The sequence below is a fragment of the Myotis yumanensis genome, unplaced genomic scaffold (genome assembly GCF_028538775.1).
Source record: "Myotis yumanensis isolate MYYU_CA2020_CCGP unplaced genomic scaffold, mMyoYum1.0.hap1 SCAF_12, whole genome shotgun sequence".
Lineage (NCBI taxonomy): Eukaryota > Metazoa > Chordata > Mammalia > Chiroptera > Vespertilionidae > Myotis > Myotis yumanensis.
In genome coordinates, this window is record NW_027223763.1 from 31,991,102 (window position 1) to 32,016,997 (window position 25,896).

At 33.8% G+C, this 25,896-nt stretch overlaps 1 protein-coding gene across 5 annotated transcripts in view; it reads left to right on the forward strand.

Moving 5' to 3' along the window:
• The window catches only part of AGTPBP1 (ATP/GTP binding carboxypeptidase 1), a 107,389-nt gene that overhangs the window by 53,666 nt on the left and 27,827 nt on the right, over positions 1-25,896 (forward strand). For all 5 annotated transcript variants that reach the window (XM_070431412.1, XM_070431414.1, XM_070431413.1 and 2 more), the window contains 9 exons: positions 365-481; positions 3,719-4,434; positions 5,836-5,919; positions 7,468-7,554; positions 7,639-7,787; positions 19,440-19,527; positions 21,411-21,555; positions 23,874-24,027; positions 25,069-25,249. In XM_070431412.1, coding sequence (XP_070287513.1) covers positions 365-481; positions 3,719-4,434; positions 5,836-5,919; positions 7,468-7,554; positions 7,639-7,787; positions 19,440-19,527; positions 21,411-21,555; positions 23,874-24,027; positions 25,069-25,249 — 1,721 coding nt within the window. The remainder of the gene's footprint in view (positions 1-364; positions 482-3,718; positions 4,435-5,835; positions 5,920-7,467; positions 7,555-7,638; positions 7,788-19,439; positions 19,528-21,410; positions 21,556-23,873; positions 24,028-25,068; positions 25,250-25,896) is intronic.

A 25,896-nucleotide genomic window follows, 5' to 3' on the forward strand; every position in this document is an offset into this window, starting at 1 on the left:
ACAATCATATATTTAATGTTTTTCAATTTAGTTTTTGTGCCCTTTAATATGAGCAAAATGATGGCAGTTAGGGAGATTAGGGGAGCATATTTTCGTCTTGATCTTCACTCTAGTTTTTCTATCTTCAACCCAAATACCATATTATTGTAGAATAACCTTAGGCAAAAACAAAACAACCAAAACAAAACAGCAACAACCCAAAAATACAAGCAAATTTTAATTTACGGTAAAATTAACACACCCTTTGTTCAGCGATTATTCTCTAATTATATGTAATTAATAATTTGGAAAACTTTAAATCTGAAATGTATTCTGTAATTTTAGGTTTTTCTTAACTGGTGACATGCCATTTTTATTATTTCAGAATGATGATATTGAAACAGATATTAACAAACTAAAACCCCAGCAAGAACCAGGACGAACGATAGAAGAACTTAAAATGTATGAACACCTTTTCCCTGAGCTTGTTGATGATTTTCAGGTATAAATATAGAAAACTCAGCATCTTAACTGGTTTTTATAAAATAGTGTTTCCCCCTCCCTTAGGTATATAATCACTATTTTCATTTCTAAAAAATGAAAGTAGCATTGCATTTCTGAGTGACATTGGACAATTACTTTAACATTCTGGGTATAAATTGCTTATCTATAAAATGAGGGAACTAGCTCATTTAACTGTTGGACTAGATTTTTAATTTTTTCATCACTTTGGTTTATCACTTTAATTGACATAGTTTTTTACTCTTTAAAAATATTCTTTGAAGTGGTATTTCAAAAATCTTATTTTAAAGTCTTTGTATCAGTTTTGTTCAACTAAGGCAGTGGTTCTCAACCTTCTGGCCCTTTAAATACAGTTCCTCATGTTGTGACCCAACCATAAAATTATTTTTGTTGCTACTTCATAACTGTAATGTTGCTACTGTTATGAATCGTAATGTAAATATCTGATATGCAGGATGGTTTTAGGTGACCCCTGTGAAAGGGTCGTTCGACCACCAAAGGGGTCTCGACCCACAGGTTGAGAGCTGCTGAGTCTCTATTTTTTGATGTCTGTGTTCGAAGTACATATAGGCAGTGGTATTTAAATGATATACTTTTGAGAATTAAAAATATTGGTTGGAGCCCTGGCCGGTGTGGCTCAGTTGGTTAGGCGTCATCCTGTATAGCAAAAGGTCACCTGTTTGATTCCTGGTCAGGGCACATTCCCCGGTTGCCAACTCAGTTCATCCAATCAATGTTTCTGTCTCTCTCTCTCTCCCTCCATCTCCCTTCCTTTCTCTCTAAAATGAATACAAATATATTAGAAAGAACTATATTGGTTGGTTCTAGATAGGAAGTGTTTGAAAGGTTTTTTCAGCCATCATCATACCAAACACTGGCAGATCATGGGATAGTAAACATAAATGAAATTAATATTATGATGTTTTCCTCTTTGATTTGCATGTGATTTTCAACATCAACTAGGGAAGGTGAAAATTACTTGATGTGTGTGTTTGAGTCCTGGACACCACCCACTTTGTGTCCAGATGGGCTAAGTCTTTTATTCATAGCCAGAGGGAGGCAAAATGAATGCATTTGAAGGCAACATATGGAATTATTAAAGTAATTATCAACAGACTTTTGAGGAGAACTTACCATGTTTTAAAGACCATGATTATTTATTCATAATGACAATTATAGTTTTATTTGCTTTTGTTTCTTGATGGCAGAATATGGGAGGTGTCAAAATTCAGCATTTTCACAGCTCATTTTTCATATATCTGTGGTAGCATGATGATATCTACCATATGAACTTTTGTTCTGTTTTATTTTTATTTCTTTTTTCCCTTCTTTTTAACTTGGTTTTAAATTTTTATTAAAAATTTTTTTTTTTTGTTAATCCTCACCTGAGGATATTTTTTCATTGATTTTTAGAGAGAGTGGAAGGGAGAGGGAGAGACATACAGAGAGAAACATAGATTGCTTGCCTCCTGCATGTGCCCCAAGTGGAGATAGAGCTTGTAGCAGAGGTACGTGCCCTTGATGAGAATTGAACCCAAGACCCTTCTGTCCACTGGCTGATGCTCTATTCACTGAGCCAAATTGGTTAGGGCAGTTTTAAATTTTTATTAAAGTTATATGTGGGCAGAGTTTTAAGAGCCAAATAATTTTGTGTAGTTTAATGAGGGAAACTATTGTCTCGTTCCCACCTGATATTTCCTACAGTCACTTTTAGCATGTTTTTGAAGTTAATTCCCATATTTCTAAGCTGCCATGTCTTGATTTTTTCAATTTTTGTTCTTTTATAAATTTTATTTTTGTGTATATTATCATGTTAAGATAGGCATCTAGTTCTTTTCAGCCTTTCTTTTCTAACATTTACATTTTTAGGTGATAAATTTTATTCTAATTACTGTTTTAGCTATATCACATAAGTATTGATTTTCAGCATTTTTATAATTTTTGTTTTGAAACTTTATTTTCATTATTTTTTTTCTTTGATTCATTGGTAATGTTAAAGCTGGCTTTTTAATTTCCATTTTTTATTGATTTCTAGCATATTGTTGTAGGATAAGAGGACACAGTTCTTTATTCTTATAATTCTTTCACATTTTTGAGGCTTATTTTATAGTTTTAAATATGGTCAAGTTTTGTTACGATTTCTTGTGTCCTTGTCTCCTGTGGTTATATGTCTATTAGGAAAAGATTATTAATCGTGTTGAAAACTTCTTTTCTGTTTTTATGGAGTTTTATTCCTATGCTGTCAATTACTGTGCAAAATATTTTAGAAATTTCTGTGATTGTGTCTCTCTTTTAGCAGGTCTATCAGTTTTTTAAATATGTCTTGAGGCTTATTATTCAGTATATATGAATGTAAATTGATTTCCTTTTGAACTTTTTATCATTATGAAGATATTGTCTTCATCTCTAAGACTTAAAAGGTTTTAAAAAATATTAATGTAGTTAAATTAATTTTAGTTATTTTCCTGGTACCTGTTTATTTTTTTCTTTATTTTTATTGTTGATACTATTACAGGTGTCCCTATTTTCCCCCACTTTCCTCCCCTCTACCCAGCACCCACCACCCCACCCCGCTCTTTTTTGCCATTAACACTTTATCCTTCTAATATTCCATGAGATATATTTATATCATGTTTATTACTTGTATGGACAGTCCTCTCTCCTTTGTCCTTAGAAGAATGTAAGCTGCAAAAGGGAAGAGTTGTTTTCTGTTTTTCAAGTGATGGGTCTTAAGTTCCTGAAACAGTGCTTGGCACAGAACAGACACGTGTAAATATTTGTTGAATTAGAGAATAACAATTTGTGTTTTCTTTAAGAGGCTTTTGATGTGTTTTTACTTTTCTAAGTTTCTCATGTTTTTGTTATATATAGGCATTATTTTTGTAATAGAAAAAGTAAAATAAGTGTAATGAATTTTGTTGTAGTTAAATACAAGATGGGGCAAAAATAGATTTACAGTTGTGAGTATGTGAAACACAGAGTTTATTGTATTATTATTTATTAATTATTGTATTATTTTCCATACGAACAATTATAAACCTACTTTTGCCCCTCCCCTATACTGTGTCTTTTGTTAGCAAAATTAAAATATACTGTTTTATCCATCTTTAAAATTTTAGGTTTCTGAAGCAGAATATAAAATGAATATGGCCTTAGTTTTGTTAATACATTTTAATATTTAGAGATAAAAGATTAAACATATTTTTTATTTTCAAAGGACTATGACTTAATCTCCAAAGAACCAAAGCCTTTAGTATTTGAGGGAAAAGTGCGTGGTCCAATTGTTGTGCCGACAGCAGGAGAGGAAGCAGCTGGGAACTCAGGCAATTTCAGAAAAGGAGTCGTAATGAAGGAGAATGTGTCTCCCCTAGGAGATGAAGGTGATAAGAAACCTAGCTTTATGGATCTGACAAAAGAAGATATTAAAGATAATGACAGAACATTACAGCAACCGCTAGGTGATCAAAATAGAACTATTTCATCAGTCCATGGCTTAAACAATGATATTGTGAAGGCCTTGGACCGAATTACATTGCAGAATATTCCTTCTCAAACAGCTCCAGGTTTTACTGCAGGAATGAAGAAGGACTACAGCCTCCCTCTTACCGTGGTTACGTGCTCTAAAGCGTGCCCACACGTGGCTGCTTGTGGAAATGTTCTGTTTGAGGGAAGAACAGTTCAGCTGGGGAAGCTTTGCTGCACTGGAGTCGAAATCGAGGATGACGAAGATACTGAGTCTGCTTCATCAGTGGAACAAGTGTCAGTTGAAGTCGCTGATGGACCAACACTCCACGACTCAGACCTCTACATTGAGATTGTGAAAAACACGAAGTCTGTCCCAGAATATTCAGAGGTGGCTTATCCTGATTATTTTGGTCACATTCCGCCTCCATTCAAAGAGCCTATTTTAGAAAGGCCTTATGGTGTACAAAGGTGAGCTGCAGATGCCTTCTTCTAAACAAGACCATTGTCAAAATATGAGGCACACTTAAAAACTGGGTATTTAGAAAGAAAACTACTATGGATTAAAGTTACTGTAATTTTTATCCTGTGTTGGGAATTTTACATTGTTTTGAAATTGTCCTTTGGAGCTTAGTTTGTTTCTTTTCTAAGCTCATTACTTATTCCAATGAGCCAGCATAATACACCTGACCACGTCATGGAATCACAGAGCATCAGGAAGGGACTGACTGCTGGGAAGGGTGTGTGGGAGCGGGCCTGTTCCTTGCCACCTCCTGCTTGTATCACAGACTGCACCATCCAGAGACAGCTGGCTTCTTGGAGTGCTGGAATGGCCTTCAAAAAGCACAGCTGCAGCTATTATGAGTTGTTGTCAGTCTCTTACTGTGCCTAATTTATACACTAAACTTTATCCTAGGTATGTATGTACAGGAGAAAACTCATGTAGGGTTAGGTACTATCTGCGGTTTCAAGCATCCCTGGGGATCTTGAAACATCCCTCTCAGACTAACTACTCTACTCTGAGAAGTAGCTATGTATTAACTAACACCAGCAGGCACCTTCCCACCATGGCTTTCGTGACCAACCTACCTGCAGTTCCAGGCACCTGGCTTACTGATCCAGATCTATTCTGTTTCAGCTACAGTTTGGTACCACTTTTGGTGACTGTTGGGTTCCTTGGCTTGAATATTAATGGGAAGATTGTGGTGTCTCTGTGTGGCTGAATCTTCTAGGACAGTGGCAGGGATTTTAGGAATTTTCCAGTAAGTTGGTGTCTATTTTGTTGGACTGAGTCAGGGGAAGGTCAGGCCTAGAGAATCCTGGAGCTGCAGGGACCGCCTTCCGCTTCCCGACACAAGTGTTTGCCTCCCCTGCACATTTCCTCTCCAGCTGTAGAAGAGAGAATGGACTCTGCAGAATGTGCAGGCCAGTTCCCAACTGCATTTTAGCCACATACCAGTGAGGGTGGGTTTTAAAAATCTCTTTCTTATATACTCTCTGGCTTTTCAGATCTCTGCTGCTTCTGATAATGCTACTATTATGTATACAAAATTATTTGCCTAAGGGCTAAAGTGGGTCCACACAATTTCTATGAAACAAGGCATAATAGACATTCAAGATTTTAAAAAACTATTGGGCTTGTAACTGTATTCTACATGGTTATTTTCTTGAACTCAGACTTTAAAAATACTGACTTTTGTCTTGTTATACAGCGATAATTTTTTCATACACAAAATATATATAGAGGAATGGTCATCTTTAAGAAATTTTTATAGTTTTATACTTTATTTTTATCCAAAACTTGATTTGGAGAAAGTTGTGCCTTGGCATATATCAGCGGATTTTGGTCAAATGTCTCTTTTATGATTTCAGGACAAAAATTGCCCAAGATATTGAGAGGCTAATACATCAGAGTGATATCATAGATCGAGTGGTGTATGACTTAGATAACCCAAAGTAAGTCTGATTTCTTTGTTTGGCTTTGTTTTACTTTTAGTAGTTTCATTTTTACTGTAAAACTTCAGTGTTATTTTTAAAAGGTAAAGGTTATCTTTTAACTTCCACCTAGCTTACTGTCACTACACTTTCAGCTTTTAGCAGGGATATAATGATAATATAGTAATAAAATCATGTTTATCTACTTAAATTGAATATATCGCAAGCTTTTGTTTGTTCTTAGGTGGACTTTTAATGGGTTTAATAAGGTAAAGGTCACAAATTGATGCTGTTTTTAAAAAATTAAAATTACTTCCACCTAAGAGAGTGGAGATGTCATATGAAACTCTTTAATTTTGTTCCTGTAATATTTAGCTTTCATATCCTCAGGACAATAAGTTACCATCCCCTTCAGAAGGAATACAAGTTTGCTAATTCTCCACAGTCCCTGCTATGCTCTTTTGTCTCTTATTGTTTATAATCTGCTTCAGATCTTGAAATTACTTGCCTAACTGTTTGTGATGCTTGATGTGGTAGTGTCATTTGCAGTTTAGGATTATCACTAATATCAGACATTTTAGGATTTATATAAAAGTAAATAAATGAAAATTACAAATTACGAATGTGACTATTATTTAGTCATTTGCATCCTCAAATGAGAAATTTAATTAGCCCTCAGTGGATTTTTCCCTCCCCTTTAACATTCTAATATTTTTGGAAAATTTCACATTTTCCTGGTCTTATTTGGAGGAAATAAAGCACTTTTCAAAGACTCTTATTAAAGGATAATGACTGAAGTTGAAATAATATTCTTAAAAATGAAAAACAGATCTCCTTATTTGTCTCTCTTAGTTATTTCAACATTTGTAATTCTGTGTCAGACAGACCAGGCAGATGTGGTAAGAACAAGAATCCTGAGTGTGGCATATTTTTAACTGAAATGATTTTGAACAAAATCTTTGAACTTTTTGGAGTTTCCCCCATTAAATGTAGGCTCCAGAAGAGCAAGAATTTGTATTCATTTAGGGAAACAGACAAGTAACAAAAAGAGTATCTGGCACCTAGTAGGTGCTCAGTAAATATTTACTAAAGTAATGAGTATATAAAATGAGGATAATACCGTCATCTTTCTGGGTATTAGAAGATAGTAGATAATGTAGTTATCTCAATTTAAAACAATATTTTACTTCAGAACTGCTTAGTTAGAATTATTAGTACCGAGAACAGGTCATATGCATTTTTAAAAGGTACGTCTGGCCTTTTTAATATGATTATTAGTACATATTTAGAAATGGCACTTATTCACTGAGGCACAAATTCTTATTTTTATTAACATTTACTATCAATGTAGGAACAAATCTCTACTTGTAATTATAATGTTTTTGTCTATAAGTATTAGCCAGAGTTTGTATTTTGCTTGTGTTGGTTATGTATTTTGGTTTCAGAATAATGAGGACGGTGAGGTGGTAATGGTGTATTTTTAATCTGTAGTGTGTTTTTATGTTTATTATTGCTTACCTGCTGAAAGGCAATGTATTTTATTATACTTACTTTAAAATTTTTATTTAGTTACATCATTCCAGAAGAAGGAGATATTTTGAAGTTTAACTCCAAATTTGAATCTGGGAATCTGCGCAAAGTAATTCAAATTAGAAAGTAAGTCATTTAAAATTTTCTCATTTTGTATGTGCATAGATACTTTTCTCATTTTCATCAGATTTCTTCATTTTCTATTTTCAGAAATGAATATGATCTTATTCTGAACTCGGATATAAATAGTAATCATTATCATCAGTGGTTTTACTTTGAAGTCAGTGGAATGCGGCCAGGTGTTGCTTACAGGTTTAACATCATTAACTGTGAAAAGTCCAACAGTCAGTTTAATTATGGTAAGACTGTTTTTTTCCTCCAACTTAGAGGGCACACAGGCATCATATCCGAGGGATAGATAATTAAAAAATTGCTAACTTAAAAAAAAAAGTTTGTGTTCTTTTGTTTTCTCTGGTTCTCAAAATTCAGATGTTTATTATGCAAAATTTGACATAGACTAAGCTTTGCATTGTTGGTAACGAGAGTTATCGTTGTGTGGATACTCATTAAAATGTAATGAGTATGGTTGATTTCATCCAAATTAAATGTCACTATAAATGTATCATGTATGCTGCTCAGGTTACTCATGTCAGTTCATCTAGAAGAGAATTGCAGAAAGCACTTTTTATTTTGAATAGATTCATAGAAAGTTAAAAATTATAGAAGTTGTGGAAAGGTTCCAAGTTCTCTTCACTAAGATTCCTCTGGCGATTACATCATACATAACTGTAGTCTAATATCAAAGCCAGGATTTGACATTGGTAAAACGTGGGTGCATAATTCTGTGCTGTTTTATCACATTTGTAGATTACTGTAACTGTCCCCACAGTCAAGGTACAGGGTACTTCCTTCACCACAAAGCCTGCGCAACTCCTTCAGAGTTCACCATTCAGTATGATGTTAGTTGTAGTTTTCTGTACATTTTTTAAATCTACTTGAGGAAGTTTCTATTACTAGTTTTCTGAGACTTTTTATTGTAAATGGGTGTTGAATTTTGTCATGTGCTTTTCTGCATTTGTTGATTTGATCATGTTATTTTTCTTCTTTAGCCTATTAATATGACATGTCACATTGGTTTTAGAATATTGAGCCAGCCTTTTTTTATCCATGTAATAAACCCCTCTTGGTCACTGTGTATAATTGCTAATATTTTGTTAAGAATTTTTACATTTCTTTTTAGGAGGGATATTGAGCAATAATTTTCTTTTTGTTTTGTACTGTATCTGACTTTGGTATGTCCTGGCAGCACTGAGCTTATAAAAGGAGTTGGGAAATGTTCCCTCCTCTTATTTTCTGGAAGAGCTTGTGTAGATTTAGTGTTGGTTTCGTAAACATTTGGTGGAATTCTCCAATGAAATTATTTGGGCCAGAAGATTTCTCTTTTGGTAGTCTTTTAACTTAGAAATTCAGTTTCTTTCATATAAATTATGTCTTATTTTGAGTGAGTTGTGGTAGTTTGTATTTTTAGGAATTGACCCATTTCTTCTAAATTGTCAAATGTGTGTAAGTTGTTCAGAGTGCTCCCTTGCTGTCCTTTTGATGTTTGCAGGGTCTCCAATGATATCACCTGTTTCATTCCTGATAATAGTAATTTGTGTCTTCTCTGTTTTTGTCAGTCCTGCTCGAGGCTTGTCAATTTTATTGACATTTTCAAAGAACCAGCTTTTTGTTTCATTGGCTTTCTCTACTGTTTCCTCATGAAGCAATTAAAAACAAACTGGTGTTGTACCAGCAAAAATATTAAATTCATAGCCTCAGTTAAGGCTATGTATTTAGTACTTTAAAAAATGTAGCCCTAGCCGGTTTGGCTCAGTGTATAGTGTCGGCCTTCGAACTGAAGGTTCCTGGGTTTGATTCTGGTCAAGGGCATATGCCCGGTTTCGGTTGCGGCCTCGATCCCCAGCAGGGGGAGTGCAGAAGGCAGCCGATCAGTGATTCTCTCTCATCATTGATGTTTCTATCTCTCTCTCCCTCTCCCTTCCTCTCTGAGATTAATAAAAACATATATATATATAAAATTAAGAGTTCTTTGTCACACATCAGTCTTTATAGTCAAATATATCAGTGGAAGATAATATAATTGTAAAAACTTAAGATCAGTCATTTAAAATGGAAACCATCAATTTTCAAGTATTTAATCTGATAACTTTGGAGTAAAAGAAAATAATTCTTTACAGATATATTTTGTCTGACAAGTTTCAAAATCTGAGGTCTCAAGTCATTTGTTGTAAGGATGAAAAGCTTTTAACAACTAAGGAATGAGAGGCCATGTTATCTGTTTCAAATAAATGTTTTAACTTGTTAAAAGCATGAATATGAAGATGCTCTTTAAGGGGGCGTTGCTGAAATTTGAACCTTTCAAGAGTTGAAGAGGTTGTTCCCAATTGTCATTATTTATGTGGAAAACAGGAAATTGTATACTCTAATCACTTTACATGTATGGCATGAAAGCTTTAGTCAGATTCACTAATTTAATGTACTAAGTATAAGAAGATTAGGTAGCATAATATCTGGTTTCGTTATAGTATTTAAAAATTTTAAGTAATCTAATTTTAAGGATTATCTCAGTGATTATATTGCTTTGTATGAATAGTAGTATGAATATTCTTGGTAATTTATTTCACATTCTTAATTTTTGATTTTTAGGTATAAATACTAATTATTGAATGCCCTAATTCTTAGAAACGCTTGTTGACCGTGTTTGTATAACTTTAAAAATGACCTTAATGGACTTATTAAAAATACCCAAAACAAGTAAAGAATCTTGTATTTTTCCTATTTAACTTGTAAGTATAATGCTAACATAAAATTTTAGAGGAGAAAAAGATAAATAAATGTAATTGCATTTTGAGTGCTCTTTAAGAGTAAAACATAAAGGCATATTTATTGCTGAAATGATAATCAGTATAATTTTCAAACGGTAGTGCTAAGTAAGGTAGATGGTATTTTTACTAACTATATTTATACAATTTTATAAAATAATACTCTTACTACTTTAAACTTTATTCAATATTTTAATTTTTTAAATTAAAAACATTCATTGGAATGTTTTTCTGTTTTTAAAAACTCCATACATCTATATGATTAATAAAATAATCTCTCCCTCTAGTGCCATTTTAAATTTAAAATGAATATAATTCTGCAGCTAAAACAAAGCAGTGAGATAGATGACTGCTTTATTTTTAAATTTTCCTTCTTCCTTACCCCTTGCCCATTAGACATTATTTTTTTTAATTCTCACCTGAGGATATGTTTTCATTGATTTTAGAGAGGGGAAGAGAGAGAGGGAGGGAGGGAGACAGAGAGAGGGGAAGAGAGAGAGAGATTGACTCTGAGAGAGAGACTCTGAGAGAGAGACAGAAAGAGAGTGAGAGAAACAGAACCATCACATCGATATTAGAGAAATATCCATCTGTTGCCTCCCGTACATGCCCTGATCAGGGATCAAACTGCAACCTAGGTATGTGACCTAACTGGGAATTTGAACTTGCAACTTTTTGGTGTACAGAATGATGCTCAACCAACTGAGTCTCCCACCTGTCCAGGGCTGGATATTCTTATGTGTATATCACACTTTTCAAACTCATTTTGTGGAGAATTTAGAAAACAAATTGGCGTTAAGAAAATAAAAACCATCAACAATGCATCATCCAGAGATAATCATTTTTACATTTGTTGTTTCCTACTAGGCATTTTAATAATGCAATATGTGATTTCTATGTATACATGGTTATATATTTATTTAAAACCTAAATAAAGGTTTTAAATAAACCTAGGGCTGATAACCTAAGCAAGTTTCATAATCTGTATTTTAACCAAACATATTGTCAACATTTTCTGGTCATTGAATGTGTCTGAAACAGAATTTAATGGCCATCCTATGGAGGTACTGTAACTTATTTATCTAAACCTTTCTTTATTGGACATTTATGTTGTTTCTAATTATAGTATCTTCTATTTTAAATAATGCTGAGATAAATATTATACTAAATCTTTGTGTATATAATTTTTAGTTACTGATTTACAGGAGTGGAATTTTTAAAATCTATCTGCCTGCTGTAAGTGTTTTTTTTTTTTTTTTCCTGATTATTGAACAGTGGGTCTTTCATATAGGAACTTGGTAAATTAAAAACAGTTTAAAAGACTCTCTTAGGAAGGAAAGAGAAGAGAAAATGTACTATTTAGCATGTATCTATCCCTAAATTTATTCACATTCACATAATTTTAAATTTCAATTTTACTCTTTTGTAGAGTTAGGATTACAGTATTAAAGCTTATTTGTAAAAATATATAAATATATTTTATTTTATTGAATTTTTTTTTAGAGAGGAAAAAAAAGAGAGAGAAACATTGATATGAGAGGGAAATATCTATCAGTTGCCTCCTGCATGCCCCCTGTTGGGGATCGAGCCCCAACCCTGGCAGAATTATTTGGTACATAGAAATTTTTCACATTTTTATATTTCCTTTTAACAGTATAGAGTAGTCATATTTATCCCATTCAGTATCTTTTGCCCCGAATTCTATTTTAATATTCTTTTGAATTTGGTTGATATCTTTGCATCTTATTTCTTGTAAATAGAGTTTGCATTTTGTGGTTTTACCCTTTTAATATGTGATTTTTAGCCTGCTAAAATTTTTCTTTATAATTGATATGTTTGGGTTTTTTATGCTTTTTATTTCTTGTACTTCTTTATTATATCTTTATCTGTTATTTTTGAAGAGACTACAAGGTGTAGTGCAACACTTCTTTGAGTTGTGGAAATCTAAAATATGTATATAAAAAATAGATCATGAGGCATATTTGGATTTTTCTCAGTCTTGCTCCATCTGCCTTAAATTTAGTATAGATTCCTCCCAAATTCTAACAAGAAGTTGTCAGTTGATTTTCCTTTTTCTTTCCACATATTCATAAATATTTAACTATGAAGTTGGTATAAGCTATGAAAGCAGCTGTTAGGTAGATGTAATGTATTTTTTTTTAATGAAACTCTATCATAAGATTTAAGTTAATACAACATAGAGCAGATTTTGGTTTGTTATAACATGAATTGAGTTAGAAGAAGGTAGGGACCAATATTTTAGTAAATTAAGAATTCAGCATTTTAAGAATTTATAACTAGCTATGCAGTTAATGTTATTATCATCAGATTAATTTTGAAGTCACTTTAAGAGAGGATACTGGTGACTAAAAATATTTGCAGTACAACTTCTTCAGCTGGAAGTATTTATTTAATTGCCATATGTGATTGAAATCAGGAAATAATAGTAATTAGAAAAGTAGCTTATTGTTTGAATATTTTTTCTTTTCTTGATTGGGACATACTGGTTGGTGGAGTACTTAATGTTGGATTTTAGCAAAGGTGCCCTAAAGAGGTCTTGTTCTTTGGCAGTTCCCCCCAAAAGAGGCTGAATTACTGCTGCTTTTATTTCCCCAAGTTGTCCTTTTATGGGGATATTTAAGGAAATTCTACTAAATACTTAGGTTTCTTTCTTTCTTTCTTTCTTTTTTCTTTTTAACAAATGAATGATCTTATTTGTGAACTTACAGTTGAGAATTTATGACACTGTATATAGTGCTGTCTGTAATCTGTTGTAATCCATGACCCCTTACCCTCACCCTCAATAATTGAAAGGGGTTTGCTCAAGTTACCACTAGATGGCAGTCTTGCATTTTAGTAAAACTTGGAGCTTTCATCACAGCTTCCTCTCTGGCACTCTTGCACTCTGTCTTCCTCTCCCATTCCCTTCACCCTCTACTGTCTCCCATAAATATAGGATTTTTAACAACCTTCATATATAAATTGAACATTGTAGAACCAGGCAACAAAATAGAATTTTGGAGTCTAGTATGTAGGATTCTAAATTGCCCACATTAATTAATTTCATACTGTGAAGTTGAGCTAAGCCATCTCTCGACTAAGGAAGTCTTCCCTGACTCTCCGGACTGGATTAGTCCCCTTGATAAATGTTCCTTGTAATCTTTTCCTTTCAGGGTGCTCTTTACATCTTTATGTTGTTATTGTGTGTGAATGATTAATACCTTGTCTGCCTACCCTTACCACTTGCTTGTAAATTTCATAAGGTCAGGGAAAGTGTCTCTGTTACTGACCACTGTATTTATACTATGGCATTTAATTCATGTTCAGTAAATATTTGTTAAATGAATGAGGCAATGGATAGATCAGTGGCTCTCAACCTTCTGGCCCTTTAAATACAGTTCCTCATGTGACCCAACCATAAAATTATTTTCGTTGCTACTTCATAGCTGTAATGTTGCTACTGTTATGAATTGTAATGTAAATATCTGATATACAGGATGATCTTAGGCGACCCCTGTGAAAGGGTCGTTCGACCACCAAAGGGGTCGCGACCCACAGGTTGAGAACCGCTGGGATAGATGACCTGGTTTCCTCTTTTGCTCAGTGGCTTATAATTTCTTTCTATCATTTTTTATTTGACACCCAAATTGCCCAAGATTTGGCCAATGGGATATCTTTTATGCTGGCTTATGTATCCTTTTGACATGTTTCCATCAGATTCAAGTGACTGCTGTTAGCCTCCAGACCAAGAATCCAACCTTCCTCTTTTTAGTATAAACCTCTGCTGTACTAGCCATGTGTTTTTTCTCATAGAGCCACCGAGCCCAGAAAACACATGCCACTTATGATAGGTGCCCCTAAGTTTATTCATGCTCCATTTTAAAGTTTTCTTGTTCCTCTCATCTGTTAATTGAGGATATTAGCTTCAGTTTGAAAATGTTGTGAGTCAGTGATTAATAGTACATTTGATGATTAGGGCCTAAAACACCTTGTCTTTCTTTGTATCTGCACCTGTTATTGAGAATGTACTCAATACCACTTTGACCTTTACTTGGGTAGTATTAGAGGTTAATGTCACTGGGTGTTGGCTTCACTGTGGCAATTTAATATTTTGATCATCTATATCAGTGGTTCTCAACCTTCTGGCTCTTTAAATATAGTTCCACATGTTGTGACCCAACCATAAAATTATTTTCGTTGCTACTTCATAACTGTAATGTTGCTACTGTTGTGAATCGTAATGTAAATATCTGATATACAGGATGATCTTAGGCGACCCCTGTGAAAGGGTTGTTCGACCGCCAAAGGGGTCGCAACCCACAGGTTGAGAACTGCTGGTCTATATTCATATGACGAGATGGGAAGTTCTTAGTGTATTTGTTTTATGCACATCAAGGTTTTATTCTTTGGCTAATGACTACATTAATTATTCAAAGATAGCTTTTCTATATCACATTGAGTAGGTTATGGTTTATTCAGCCTGAGTTACCTCATTTGATTGATTATTATTGGGGCACCCTGTTTGGTTCATATGGTTTTTATTATAGTCAGAATTTCCAAATGTAGCTCCCTTCACTGCCCAGAATGAACTTATCATTTTAAAAGTAATGTAAGAATACATTGTCTTTTATAAAACTAGAATATTTCAGATAAATCTAGTGTGCCCTTTGACCTCAGCCTGAATCTTATTCCACCTTGCTATAAATAACCATTATGAATTTTGTGTGTCTGGAGGAGGTTACTGTTTCCATTTGAAATGGCTCACTGAATCCTAGGTAGAAATAAGAAAGATGGGAATCTTCTATGTACCAGTGAAATACATGAGTTTCAAGTAAAAAAAAAATCTTATCATACATCCACTTTAAAACAACTGGTTAATTAACGATAATAACAGCAGCTACTATTTATTGAATATTCATCATGTACCAGACCTTCTTTAAGTGCTAACAGATGTGATGCTCTTAATCCACACAACAAATATTCTAGCGCTGTCGTTACACTCATTTTACAGAGGGGACACGGGTGTTAAGTGGTTCAGTAATCTGCCCAGGATCACACACCTGATGTGATGAAGTTGGAGTTCAGACCCAGATAGGCTGGTTGCAGATCACGTGCTCATAATGACCTTGTTGTTCTGCATGTGAAAAAATTAGATTAGTACTGAACTTCTCATCTGTGGCGCTGGAAGTGAGAAGACAGCCAAATAGATGTCTTTTGCAAAATCTGTAATTTTTTGTCACTTCCAACAAACTACATCTTTGTGTATGTAGAAATCAGAAAATATGCTACCCCTGAACTAGGAAAATGGTCTCAAGATAGAAGACTTGGAATTTATAAAATGTGTTAAGTAAAATCATTCTAAGAGATTGACATGGAAGAAGTGAAAGTTCATTTTTCTTGGTGGGATTGCTTAGTTATTTTTATATAGTATCAGAGAAATAGTAATCATAAGTATTATGATGGAAAGCACAATAGAAAACTTTTCCAATGAAAAGGAAATGTGGAGAAATGCAACCAAACCTGTAAAATAAAAAGGTAAAGAAGGAGAAGAAATATTTAATCAATAGTAGAAAGAAAATAAGATGGAAGGAATGAAATGAAATGTATATCTGTCATTACTAATGATGAATGAGCTAAGATGTCCTCAAAAATCATGTATTGAGAATTACATAATTGGGGGAGGGGTGGTGGGAAGAGAGCAAGAGAATCTGTGAGTGTGTGTGTGCGTGTGTGTGTGTGTGTGTGTTATTTAAATGACAGAAAAGTTGAAAATGATTGGGCAGAGATAAAGTAGGCAAATGCAAATAAAATGAAGCAAAAGTGGTAATGTTAATATTAGACAAAGAAAAGTTCAGGGCCAAAAGCACTGAATAGATGTGTATTAATCAGTTAAAGTCCTTGAAGATGCTTTAATAACCACAATTCTTTTATAAATTGAGATATAATGGACAAATAACTTGTAACGTAGACATATTAGTGTTAAATATGCAACATGACAATTAGATATTTGTGTACTTGCAAAATGATCACAATAAATCTAGCCAATACCCATTATGACACAGTTACAATTTTTTTCTTGTGATGAGAACTTTTCAGATCTGTTCTACTGGCAACTTTCAAGTGAGCCCTATAGCAACATTAACTCTAGTTACCAGAGATTTTAGATTTCCTTGCTGTGATGAAAAATAGTAGAAATCAACAAAAAGTCTAACAAAAATGAGTACTTGGAAATATGTAATAGTCTTCTAAAAACAAAAACCCAGAGAGAAAATTTAAAACTGATATTAGAAATTATCTAGAATTGTATATTGTTCATTATGGTAGTGACTTGCCATATGTGACTAAATATTTAAATTAATTAGAAATTTAAAATTCAGTTCTTTAGTGTCTCTAAGTTCACTTTCTGTGCATAATAGCCAGGCCTGGTGATTGGCTGCCAGATTGGACAGTGTAGATAGAGGACATTTCCACTGTGGCAGAAGGTTCAATTAGATCTAGAAAGTGCTACACATTATAGACTTCTGGGCATAGCTAACTGGTATTCAGAGGAAAATTGAAAGCCTTTAATAACTGGCATTATCCTATATAATACAGAGCTAATATGCTAATTAGACTGAACAGCAGAACGACCGTCCGGATGATCTCATGGACGAAGCCAGGGTTGCGAGGGCCGGCCGGAGCTGCAAGGGGCTGCGAGGGCCAGCCAGGGCTGTGAGGGGCTGCGAGGGTCAGCCAGGGCAGCCGGAGCTCCAAAGGTCAAGTCCCTTGCACGAATTTCATGCATAGGGCCTCTAGTCTATATAAAAGCCTAAGTGACCATTACGACCGACGACAGGCCAGTAGCTATGATGGGTACTGACTACCAGGGGGCAGATGCTCAGCGCAGGAGCTGCCCCCTGGTGGTCAGTGCGCTCCCACAGCCAACCTTCTGTGGCCAGCCAAGCTCCCACAGTCCCTGCCCCTGCCAGCTGGCCCCAATCGGCCCCAATCGGGACTGGGTGAGATGGCCCCCATCAGCCCTGATTGTTGACCAGGCTGAGGGACCCCACCTGTGCACGAATTCATGTACCAGGCCTCTAGTTTACAATAAAAAAAGGCTAAAAATAAGTAAACTAAGCACCCAACTTAAGATATTAGAAAAACAAGAAGATAAACCAAAAGAAGAAGAAAATTTTTAAAATTAGAAATACTATTTTAAATACTATTTTAGAAATACTATTTTTAAAACTAGAAATAAAACAAAATATAGAAGCACTGGAATTGATTAATAAAAAGTAATGATTATGAACAGTCTATAACTGTTCTTGAGGAAATAAATGTATTAGGTGCTATATTGAGATGCTATTGCAGCTGAGATACTTACCTTTTAAAAAATAGATTTTACTTTTATTCCAATAAATTATCATTAATATATTTTTCCAAAGCTAGTGTAATCTTATATCAATACTTGGTAAAGCTAATTAAAATAAAAAGACCATTTTTAGATGCAAAAGTCCTAAATGAGATTTCAGCTAATCTAATCATATGCTGTAAAAGAATATGTATCTCCTTGGAATACAAAGAGTTCACATTAGGAAACCTTTCAGCATAATTTATTGCATCAACAAATTAAAGGAGAAAAGCCATGTGATTCTGTTAGTGGGTGCTAAAAAGGCATTTGATAAAATAATTAAAACACTTAAGTGTACTAAGAATTAGGGAAGAAAGGACTTCAGCTATGGAAATGATCATAGCACCTACCACAGAGGGTTGTTGTGAGGATTTAGTGACTTAAGTTATGTAAATATGCTTAGAGCAAGGTCTGGCACATCAGAATTATTCAGTGTTAGCACTTTTGTTATTTAAATGTGACAGAGTTGATTTATAAAAAAAATTGACAAATATTCTATTGAATGGCAAAACAGCTGGATTAAAATTATGAACAAGACAGTTCTGCTTACCACTATATTCAGAATCATTTTGGAGGTTTCATTTCTCTAAATAGAAAATAAAAGTAGAAAGAGTAAATGATGTAAGTACTAAAAGAGATAAAATATTTTAAATTGCAAATGGTATGGTTTACATACTTAGAAAACCCAAGAGACAACTAAAGACTAAAAAGATACCCAGATAAGTTTAGCAAAATGGTTCTGTAGCAAGAAAATTAAGAAAATGATTATATCTTAAGTTAGGATTTAAGGAAAGTCAAATCGCATCTCAAAAACGATCATCATTTGTAAAATTAACATGAATTTCATTAACTCCAGTTAGAAACCCAGTACATTCTTTTATAAAATAGGATAAGGTGATTTTAAAGTTCATGTGGAAAGTATATTTCTAAAACTACCCAAGAAAATATACTATACATTTAATCCTATTTTTGTTAACAGTCCTTCCTTTTCCTCCTCCCTGCTATAATCACATTTGTATGGGAAGAAGGTTGAGGAAGAAAATAACCATGCTATTTTGGTGGCATTTTTTCTTTTTCTTCAGTGTAGATAATCTTCTGAGAGCTATAGAGCTATTTTCTTTTTTTTTTTTAAATATATTTTATTGATTTTTTACAGAGAGGAAGGGAGAGAGATAGAGAGTTAGAAACATCGATGAGAGAGAAACATCGATCAGCTGCCTCCTGCACATCTCCCACTGGGGATGTGCCCGCAACCCAGGTACATGCCCTTGACCGGAATCGAACCTGGGACCTCTCAGTCCACAGGCTGATGCTCTATCCACTGAGCCAAACCGGTTTCGGCTATTTTCTTTTTCTTTTTTTCACTCTTTCACTTATTATAAGGTGTGTGTGTGTGTGTGTGTGTGTGTGTGTGTGTGTGAATATATATATATATATATATATATATATATATATATTCCTTTTTATTTTAACTGATCTAACAAAAGATAATAGAAAAAAGTTTAATGACTTTTCACTCATTAAAGTTGTAATCTATTTTAGTTAAACTGGAAATTAAAGCATATTGATTGACTTATGAGATTTTAAAGAAATTTCTCAGATTTTTTTTAATATATACTAAAATAATGGAAATGTGTTGCCTTTTAACTTTCTGAATATTTGTTGCTTTCTACAATGGCAAGATTAATTTTTATCTCAAAAATTTTAAAGAATTTTCTTCTTCTGTCTCTCTGTCAAAGGTATGCAACCACTCATGTATTCAGTTCAGGAAGCATTAAATGCCAGACCATGGTGGACTCGTGTGGGGACGGACATTTGTTACTATAAGTAAGTATTCTAAGACTACTAGGACATCAGTTTACAGAAGGGGATATTAACCTTACTCTATTTCAATTTAAAGAATAAAAAGTAGAGTTATTATTGCATTCTTTGAATTGTGGTGATATGCTTTAGTGTTACTTCTAACAGAATCCTTTAAAATTTGAGATCAGTTTAGGGGTACATTTAGTGGAAGTACAGTTGATCCTTGAGTAATACGGGTTTGAGCTGCACGGATCCACTTATATGTGGATTTTTCCCCCCCAATAAATACCTGTACTGTTTTTGATCTGTGATTGGAGTCTGCAGACTTGGAGGGCCAACTATATTCATTCATCTATGCCATGTTACATAAGGGACTTGAGCATCTGCTGATTTTGGTATCGGTGGGGGTCCTGGAACCAGCTCCCCATGGATACTAAGGGACGGCTGTTATATTGGGGAGTCAAAATGTATACTCTGTTTTTTTTATGTTTTGTTAATACTCACCTGAGGGGGCAGGGGTTGAGAGAGAGAGAGAGAGAGAGAGGGAATATGAATCTATTGAAGGGGTAATGGCTAAGTTAATGAAGACTATACCAATTTGAAAATTCCTTGAAAGTCTGTGTATGTGTCTGTAGGCCATAGCTTTTCTTCAGTTTGTGGCTTAAATAGCACAAGGTGATTTGGAAATTTAGAAATTAAGTTAATAGAAAAAGCATTTTTAACTCATCCTATGTCACTGATATTTTAAGTCTGAAAAGTAAATTTACATTTATAAAAACAAATAATAGGATAATGAGACCTCATGTATTCATCACCCAGTTTCAACAAGTATCAATACAGGTTAGTTTTTAGTTATACTTTCACCCCCACCTCTACACTGAATTTTTAAAAACATTTCCCAATACCATATTTTATCCACGAATACTTCAAAGGTCTTTGTCTTTTAGATGTATATATTTAAGAGAGTCTAATAAGCTCAATGCCATTATCACACCCAAGAAAATTCCTTACTATGATAAAATATCCAGTCAGTGTTCAAACTTCCCCACTTGTCTCATAAATGTTATTTTATAGTTGGTTTCAATCAGACCTGCCAAGGACTGCACATTGCATTTGATTTGTGTTGCTATGTCTCTTAAGTGTCTTAATTTATAGGCTTCCCTTTTGTCTCTCTTTATTTCTCCTTTGTTTATTGAAACTAGATAATTTGTCATGTAGGATTTCCCACATTTTGGATTTTGCTGATTGCTCTTTTGTGCTGTAAATGAATTCTTCTAGTCTCACCGATTTCCTATAAAGTAATAGTTAGATCTAGAAGCTTGATCAACTTCAGGTTTGATTTTTGGCAAGAAAACTTTATAGATGGTGCAGTGAATTGGAAAACATATTATCTCTGGTTATTTTTTTTAATCTTAAGAATGACTAGTGAATTCATGTATGGGGTGAAACAAAAGTAAGTTTACAGTTGCGAGTATGCAAAACACAGTTTATTCTTGTATTATTATTTATTAACTATTGTATTATTTTCCTATGATATACAAACAACTGTAAACCTACTTTCGTCCCACCCACTGCAAAGGTGTTCATCAGCCTTTCATCTAATGGTTGTAGCAGCCATTGATGATCATTGTCTACCAGTAATGTGTTGGGCTATCAAAGAATGGCTTCTAAAACTTTTATTGATGTATTTAATTAGTAAACCCAGAAGTGAACAGTAATGATGTTGCCTAATAGAAATTGTTTTATTAGTATCAAGTCTATTTTTATAGAATACTTAAGTTGCACTTTTCACAAATGATGGTTTTTCTCCCCCTCCCCCACCTTGAAGTTCTGTTTAATATAATAGCAAGGAAAAATATCAGGATTTTGTTTGGAGGAAATAAACGTTTTATGCTTTTCTATTGCAGAAATCACTTCTCAAGAAGTTCAGTTGCTGCAGGTGGGCAAAAGGGAAAATCCTACTATACAATTACATTCACTGTCAATTTCCCACATAAAGATGATGTTTGCTACTTTGCTTATCACTATCCATATACGTACTCAACTTTACAGGTGAGAACTCATTAAGTTGTATTATGACTATTGTGTCATATGTATATGTGCCAGATAATAGAAGAAAAATTGCTTTAATTAATTTTCTTAATGAAATAAAACGATCCAGTGTTGAAGATTTTAGATAATAATACAATATTTGTTGACAACATTAAAGGGTATAAATGGGGATATAGTCTTTATTTTTATGTACTAGAAAGGAAGTTTGACATGATTTTTACTTTCTATTTTGGGTAGAAATCTACAGTTCTCTAAGATTCATGATTTTCAGATTTTAACTGGATGAGATTTCCACCTGTTTAATGAGAAGCATTGAATCTGATAGAAAAATCTAACAGTAGAAAAATGTGGGTGCAATTAAAGTTTTCTATAGGGAATTTATTTCTTCTAATAGTTTTATATGGAGTCCTAGATCTAGGTTGCTTAGAATTTGGGGTACAAGAGTTGCTTTGTGGGTTCTTTTGAGATTTTTGATTATTTGCATTGTAAAACAAAATAAAACAAGTGAATTCAAGTAATTACTGTGGTAGATTTACTCTCAGAACAGAATGGCTGTCCTACTGACCAAGGATCATGAAGATATGATCAATTTACCCAGAAAGGAATTGGAGCACTAGGGTTAGAAACAAGCTTCCACATGATTAGAGAGGGGAAAATGAGGGGAAAACACAGTCCATGGAGCAGCAGAGGTGCCAAGGCTGAGGACACTAAATGAGGCTCTTTACTTTAATAAAGATTGCAATGAAGGTATGATTAGGTATCCCTCTGAATAACACAGCATCAGAATATATAGTGTTGTTCTTTACAGGGTTACATGTTAGTGTTCCTTATGATGTTTACCTTTTTAGTGTATGTTGAATTCCCCTACTTGCTTTCTATCCCATGACCTTTTCCAGGCATTTGCATGTTTTCTCACCTGGACTTCTGCCAACCTTTTTCTTACTGGTATCCTAAAACTTACTTTTATCCCATTTCCTCTTGGTCTGTCTTTTTTCCATTTGCACAAAGTCTAAAATTCTCACCAAGTCATTTCTTTGCTGTCTTTCACATTTTTTGCCACCTCCACAGACTGTGTGAGCTATTATTTACTTAATATTTATTATTAAATAGTTTTTAAAAATAATTCACTCTTTAAAGTTTATCTGCATCCTAAGTTAATATCCAGGGAATTGCAGGTTTAATGTGTAGACAGTTTTGTAATTCACAATGAAATACGTACCTATTACATTTTTAAAAGGCAATCCACACATCGCTTAGTTATCTCAGTTACCAGTAGTTTCTGTTCTTCCTGCACACTTTTCCTCTGCCTGCACCTCTCTTCTCTGTCCTCTTCACTCATCCTTTGGCTCCCAGTTTAAATGTAATATTTTTCTAGGAGACCTTTCCTCACTGCGCAGACTCAGCTAGGCTCTCCTTACTACAAGCTGTCAGTGCTCTGTATTGTCCCCAGGTAGGGTCCATTCCTTCACTGTTATGTCCTTGGTGCCAGGCACAGTTTTTGGCACAGAAGTAGTGACCACACAGTGAACAGTGATTACGTGAATGAACATAGGCAAAAGTGTGGAAGCCAACTAAGTATCTTAAATAAGGGATTGAACAGTTTATATTTGGTATGACCATATACTAATGATGTTATATGGTATTCGTAATTATGAGTATGTGTGTGTTTGTATAAATTACTAAGGAATAAAAGCAGGTTTTAAAAAGTCATGTGTAATTATAGTTTTGTTTATGTACATTGGCATTTGTTAGTAGTAATCTAAATGATGCAATTATGGATGTTTAATTTTTTTTCTTTGTATCTTCCCCCCTTTTCACAATGAACCTATATTAATCTTGAAATCAGGAAAAGTTGCTACAAACTTTGTCTGACATAATTTTTATTCTGCATGTTTTTCATTGCTGTTGTAGGTCTACAGTAATTTATCATTTCAAAATTCAGAAGGCTTTGAGAACCAAAAGCTTTTTCATAGCCCATTTGGCAGCAAAGCCTGGCCTAAATTGATGTGAGCCTATTTAGAATATTGATTCCACTTAGAGGGACTCTTTATATGTTTTGCTGCAGACTTAATAACCTGCTTATACAGGCTGCCTCTGACCCTGTTTGTGGTATTGCACATTTAATGGTATATACACTGCATCTGTCTTGAGTTCCCCAAATACTGATGTTTGAATAACATCTGGCCTCTGAGGGTTCCAGAGAGGGGATTGGGAATCTGACTGACATTTAGTTATGTGGAGATCTAGATGCATTTATTTCTATTTTTCATAGAGGGTTTTAAAATAATTGTATACTTTACTTTTAAATTTTTATCAAGATGCATCTTCAAAAATTGGAATCAGCGCACAACCCCCAGCAAATCTATTTTCGAAGAGATGTGTTATGTGAAACCCTGTCTGGAAACAGCTGTCCCCTGGTGACTATAACAGCAATGCCAGAGTCTAATTATTATGAACATATCTGTCAATTCAGTAAGTCTGTCTTCTTCACTCAAAATGCCAGTCATCCTTACTTATTTTCCTTTGCTTTATATATGTCTGTAAGGGCAATAACACTAGGAATAGGCATCAGAAGTCTTGGTCTTGTTACTGCCTAGCCCTCGGTCTACATCTGGGCCTCTGTTTCCTCATCTCGAAAATGAGAGAGCTTTGTGAGATGATCTCTAAGGTCCCTTTTGATACTGATATTCTGTAGTTCTTATCCTTGTAAGTCATAACCATAATGTAACAAATTATTTTAAGAGTTTATGTAATAATGTCATCAATTAAATTTATAGCTAATTTTATTTATAAATAAAACCACCAGAAAGTTATTACGTGTTTTAATTCTAGCACCAAATAGCTACTTGTTTTTCTCTGCCATTTATTTTTTTAAAGTTGCCTCAGATGTATAGCTGGGGTAGAAAAAATAAGAAAACTGTTCTAATTTTGATAAGAAAGTAAAATATTTTCAGGAAAGAGAAAGAGCTTGCTATGCATGAAAATATGACCAGGTGAGCTGAGTGTTATTTTTTAGATGGGTATATCTAAATGCATAGTGAAAATATTTCTCTTTGTAAATTTCTGAGAAGATATACCTTTTTTTTCTGTACTTGTCATGGTGACTGTAAAACAGGGGTAAGATTATATTTTTCTTCTTTTCCCAATGGCTTTATGAAAAATAAATTTATATTTAAAACTTCCCCAACTACTTGTTCTTTATAAAACCAATATTATATTAAATACTTTTTTATGTTAGATTAATCATTGGTAAATAAGTGACTCATGTAGTATTTATTGCATTATGTTCACATTATGAACTCCTTTAGGATGTGGCTTGCATGGGTTTTATATCTGTTTTCCTCTATAGGGCCTAGTGCAGTGCTTGTTTATAGTAGGTGCACGCTGAATTCTACTATGAATATATATCAGAATTCACGATTGAGTAGATATATTTCTAAAGCTCCAACGTCAAACATCATACAAACTTTTAGTCGTCGTTCATTTTAATTTGAGATTTTATGTGTCCTTTAGGAAATCGCCCTTACGTTTTCTTATCTGCTCGGGTACATCCTGGAGAAACGAATGCAAGTTGGGTAATGAAAGGAACATTGGAGTATCTCATGAGTAATAGCCCTACTGCTCAGAGCTTACGAGAGTGCTATATTTTTAAAATTGTCCCTATGCTAAATCCAGATGGTGTCATCAATGGAAAGTAAGTTAAGCAATAGTTATAGAAATATTATAGATAATTGTGGTGAGCCTATATAAAATTGTTGAAATAATATTATCCAGGGTAAATTTGGAGAGCAAATCTAGTGATTTTTTTCTAGAACAAATTTTTAGTGGGGAATTCATTTAAGGTACATTTTTAAATGAAAATATATTTTGTTTATTAGTAGTATGGGATTTTGACAAATTCTGTATTCATGACAGTATGATTTCATAAAATGTCTATCTTGCTTGAATTAGTTTAGAAAAATCACAGTGTTAGGATATGAGAAAGATTTTTTAACATATCCTCTTATATTTCTTTTTTAATTTTGTCAATGATGTGATCTTAGTTGTAAGATTTAAAATCTCTGGGATCTCTTTCCACTGATATGGCATGTTGGGTCCATCTGCTAACTTCTTCCTGATATGAGGAAGTACAGTCTCTGTCAGAAGGAATTCTTTAGACTGGAGATGCTAGAAGATACTACTTTTTAAGTGAAGGTAGCTCATTGTTGTACAGTTCATTTATTGTGGCAATTAGACAAGGTCTCTTTAGTGCATTGGAAAGATTGAATTTGACATGGCATCTCCAAAGTTGAGGGCACTTTATTCATAAGTATAGCATGAATCTTCCTCATATTTTAGAAA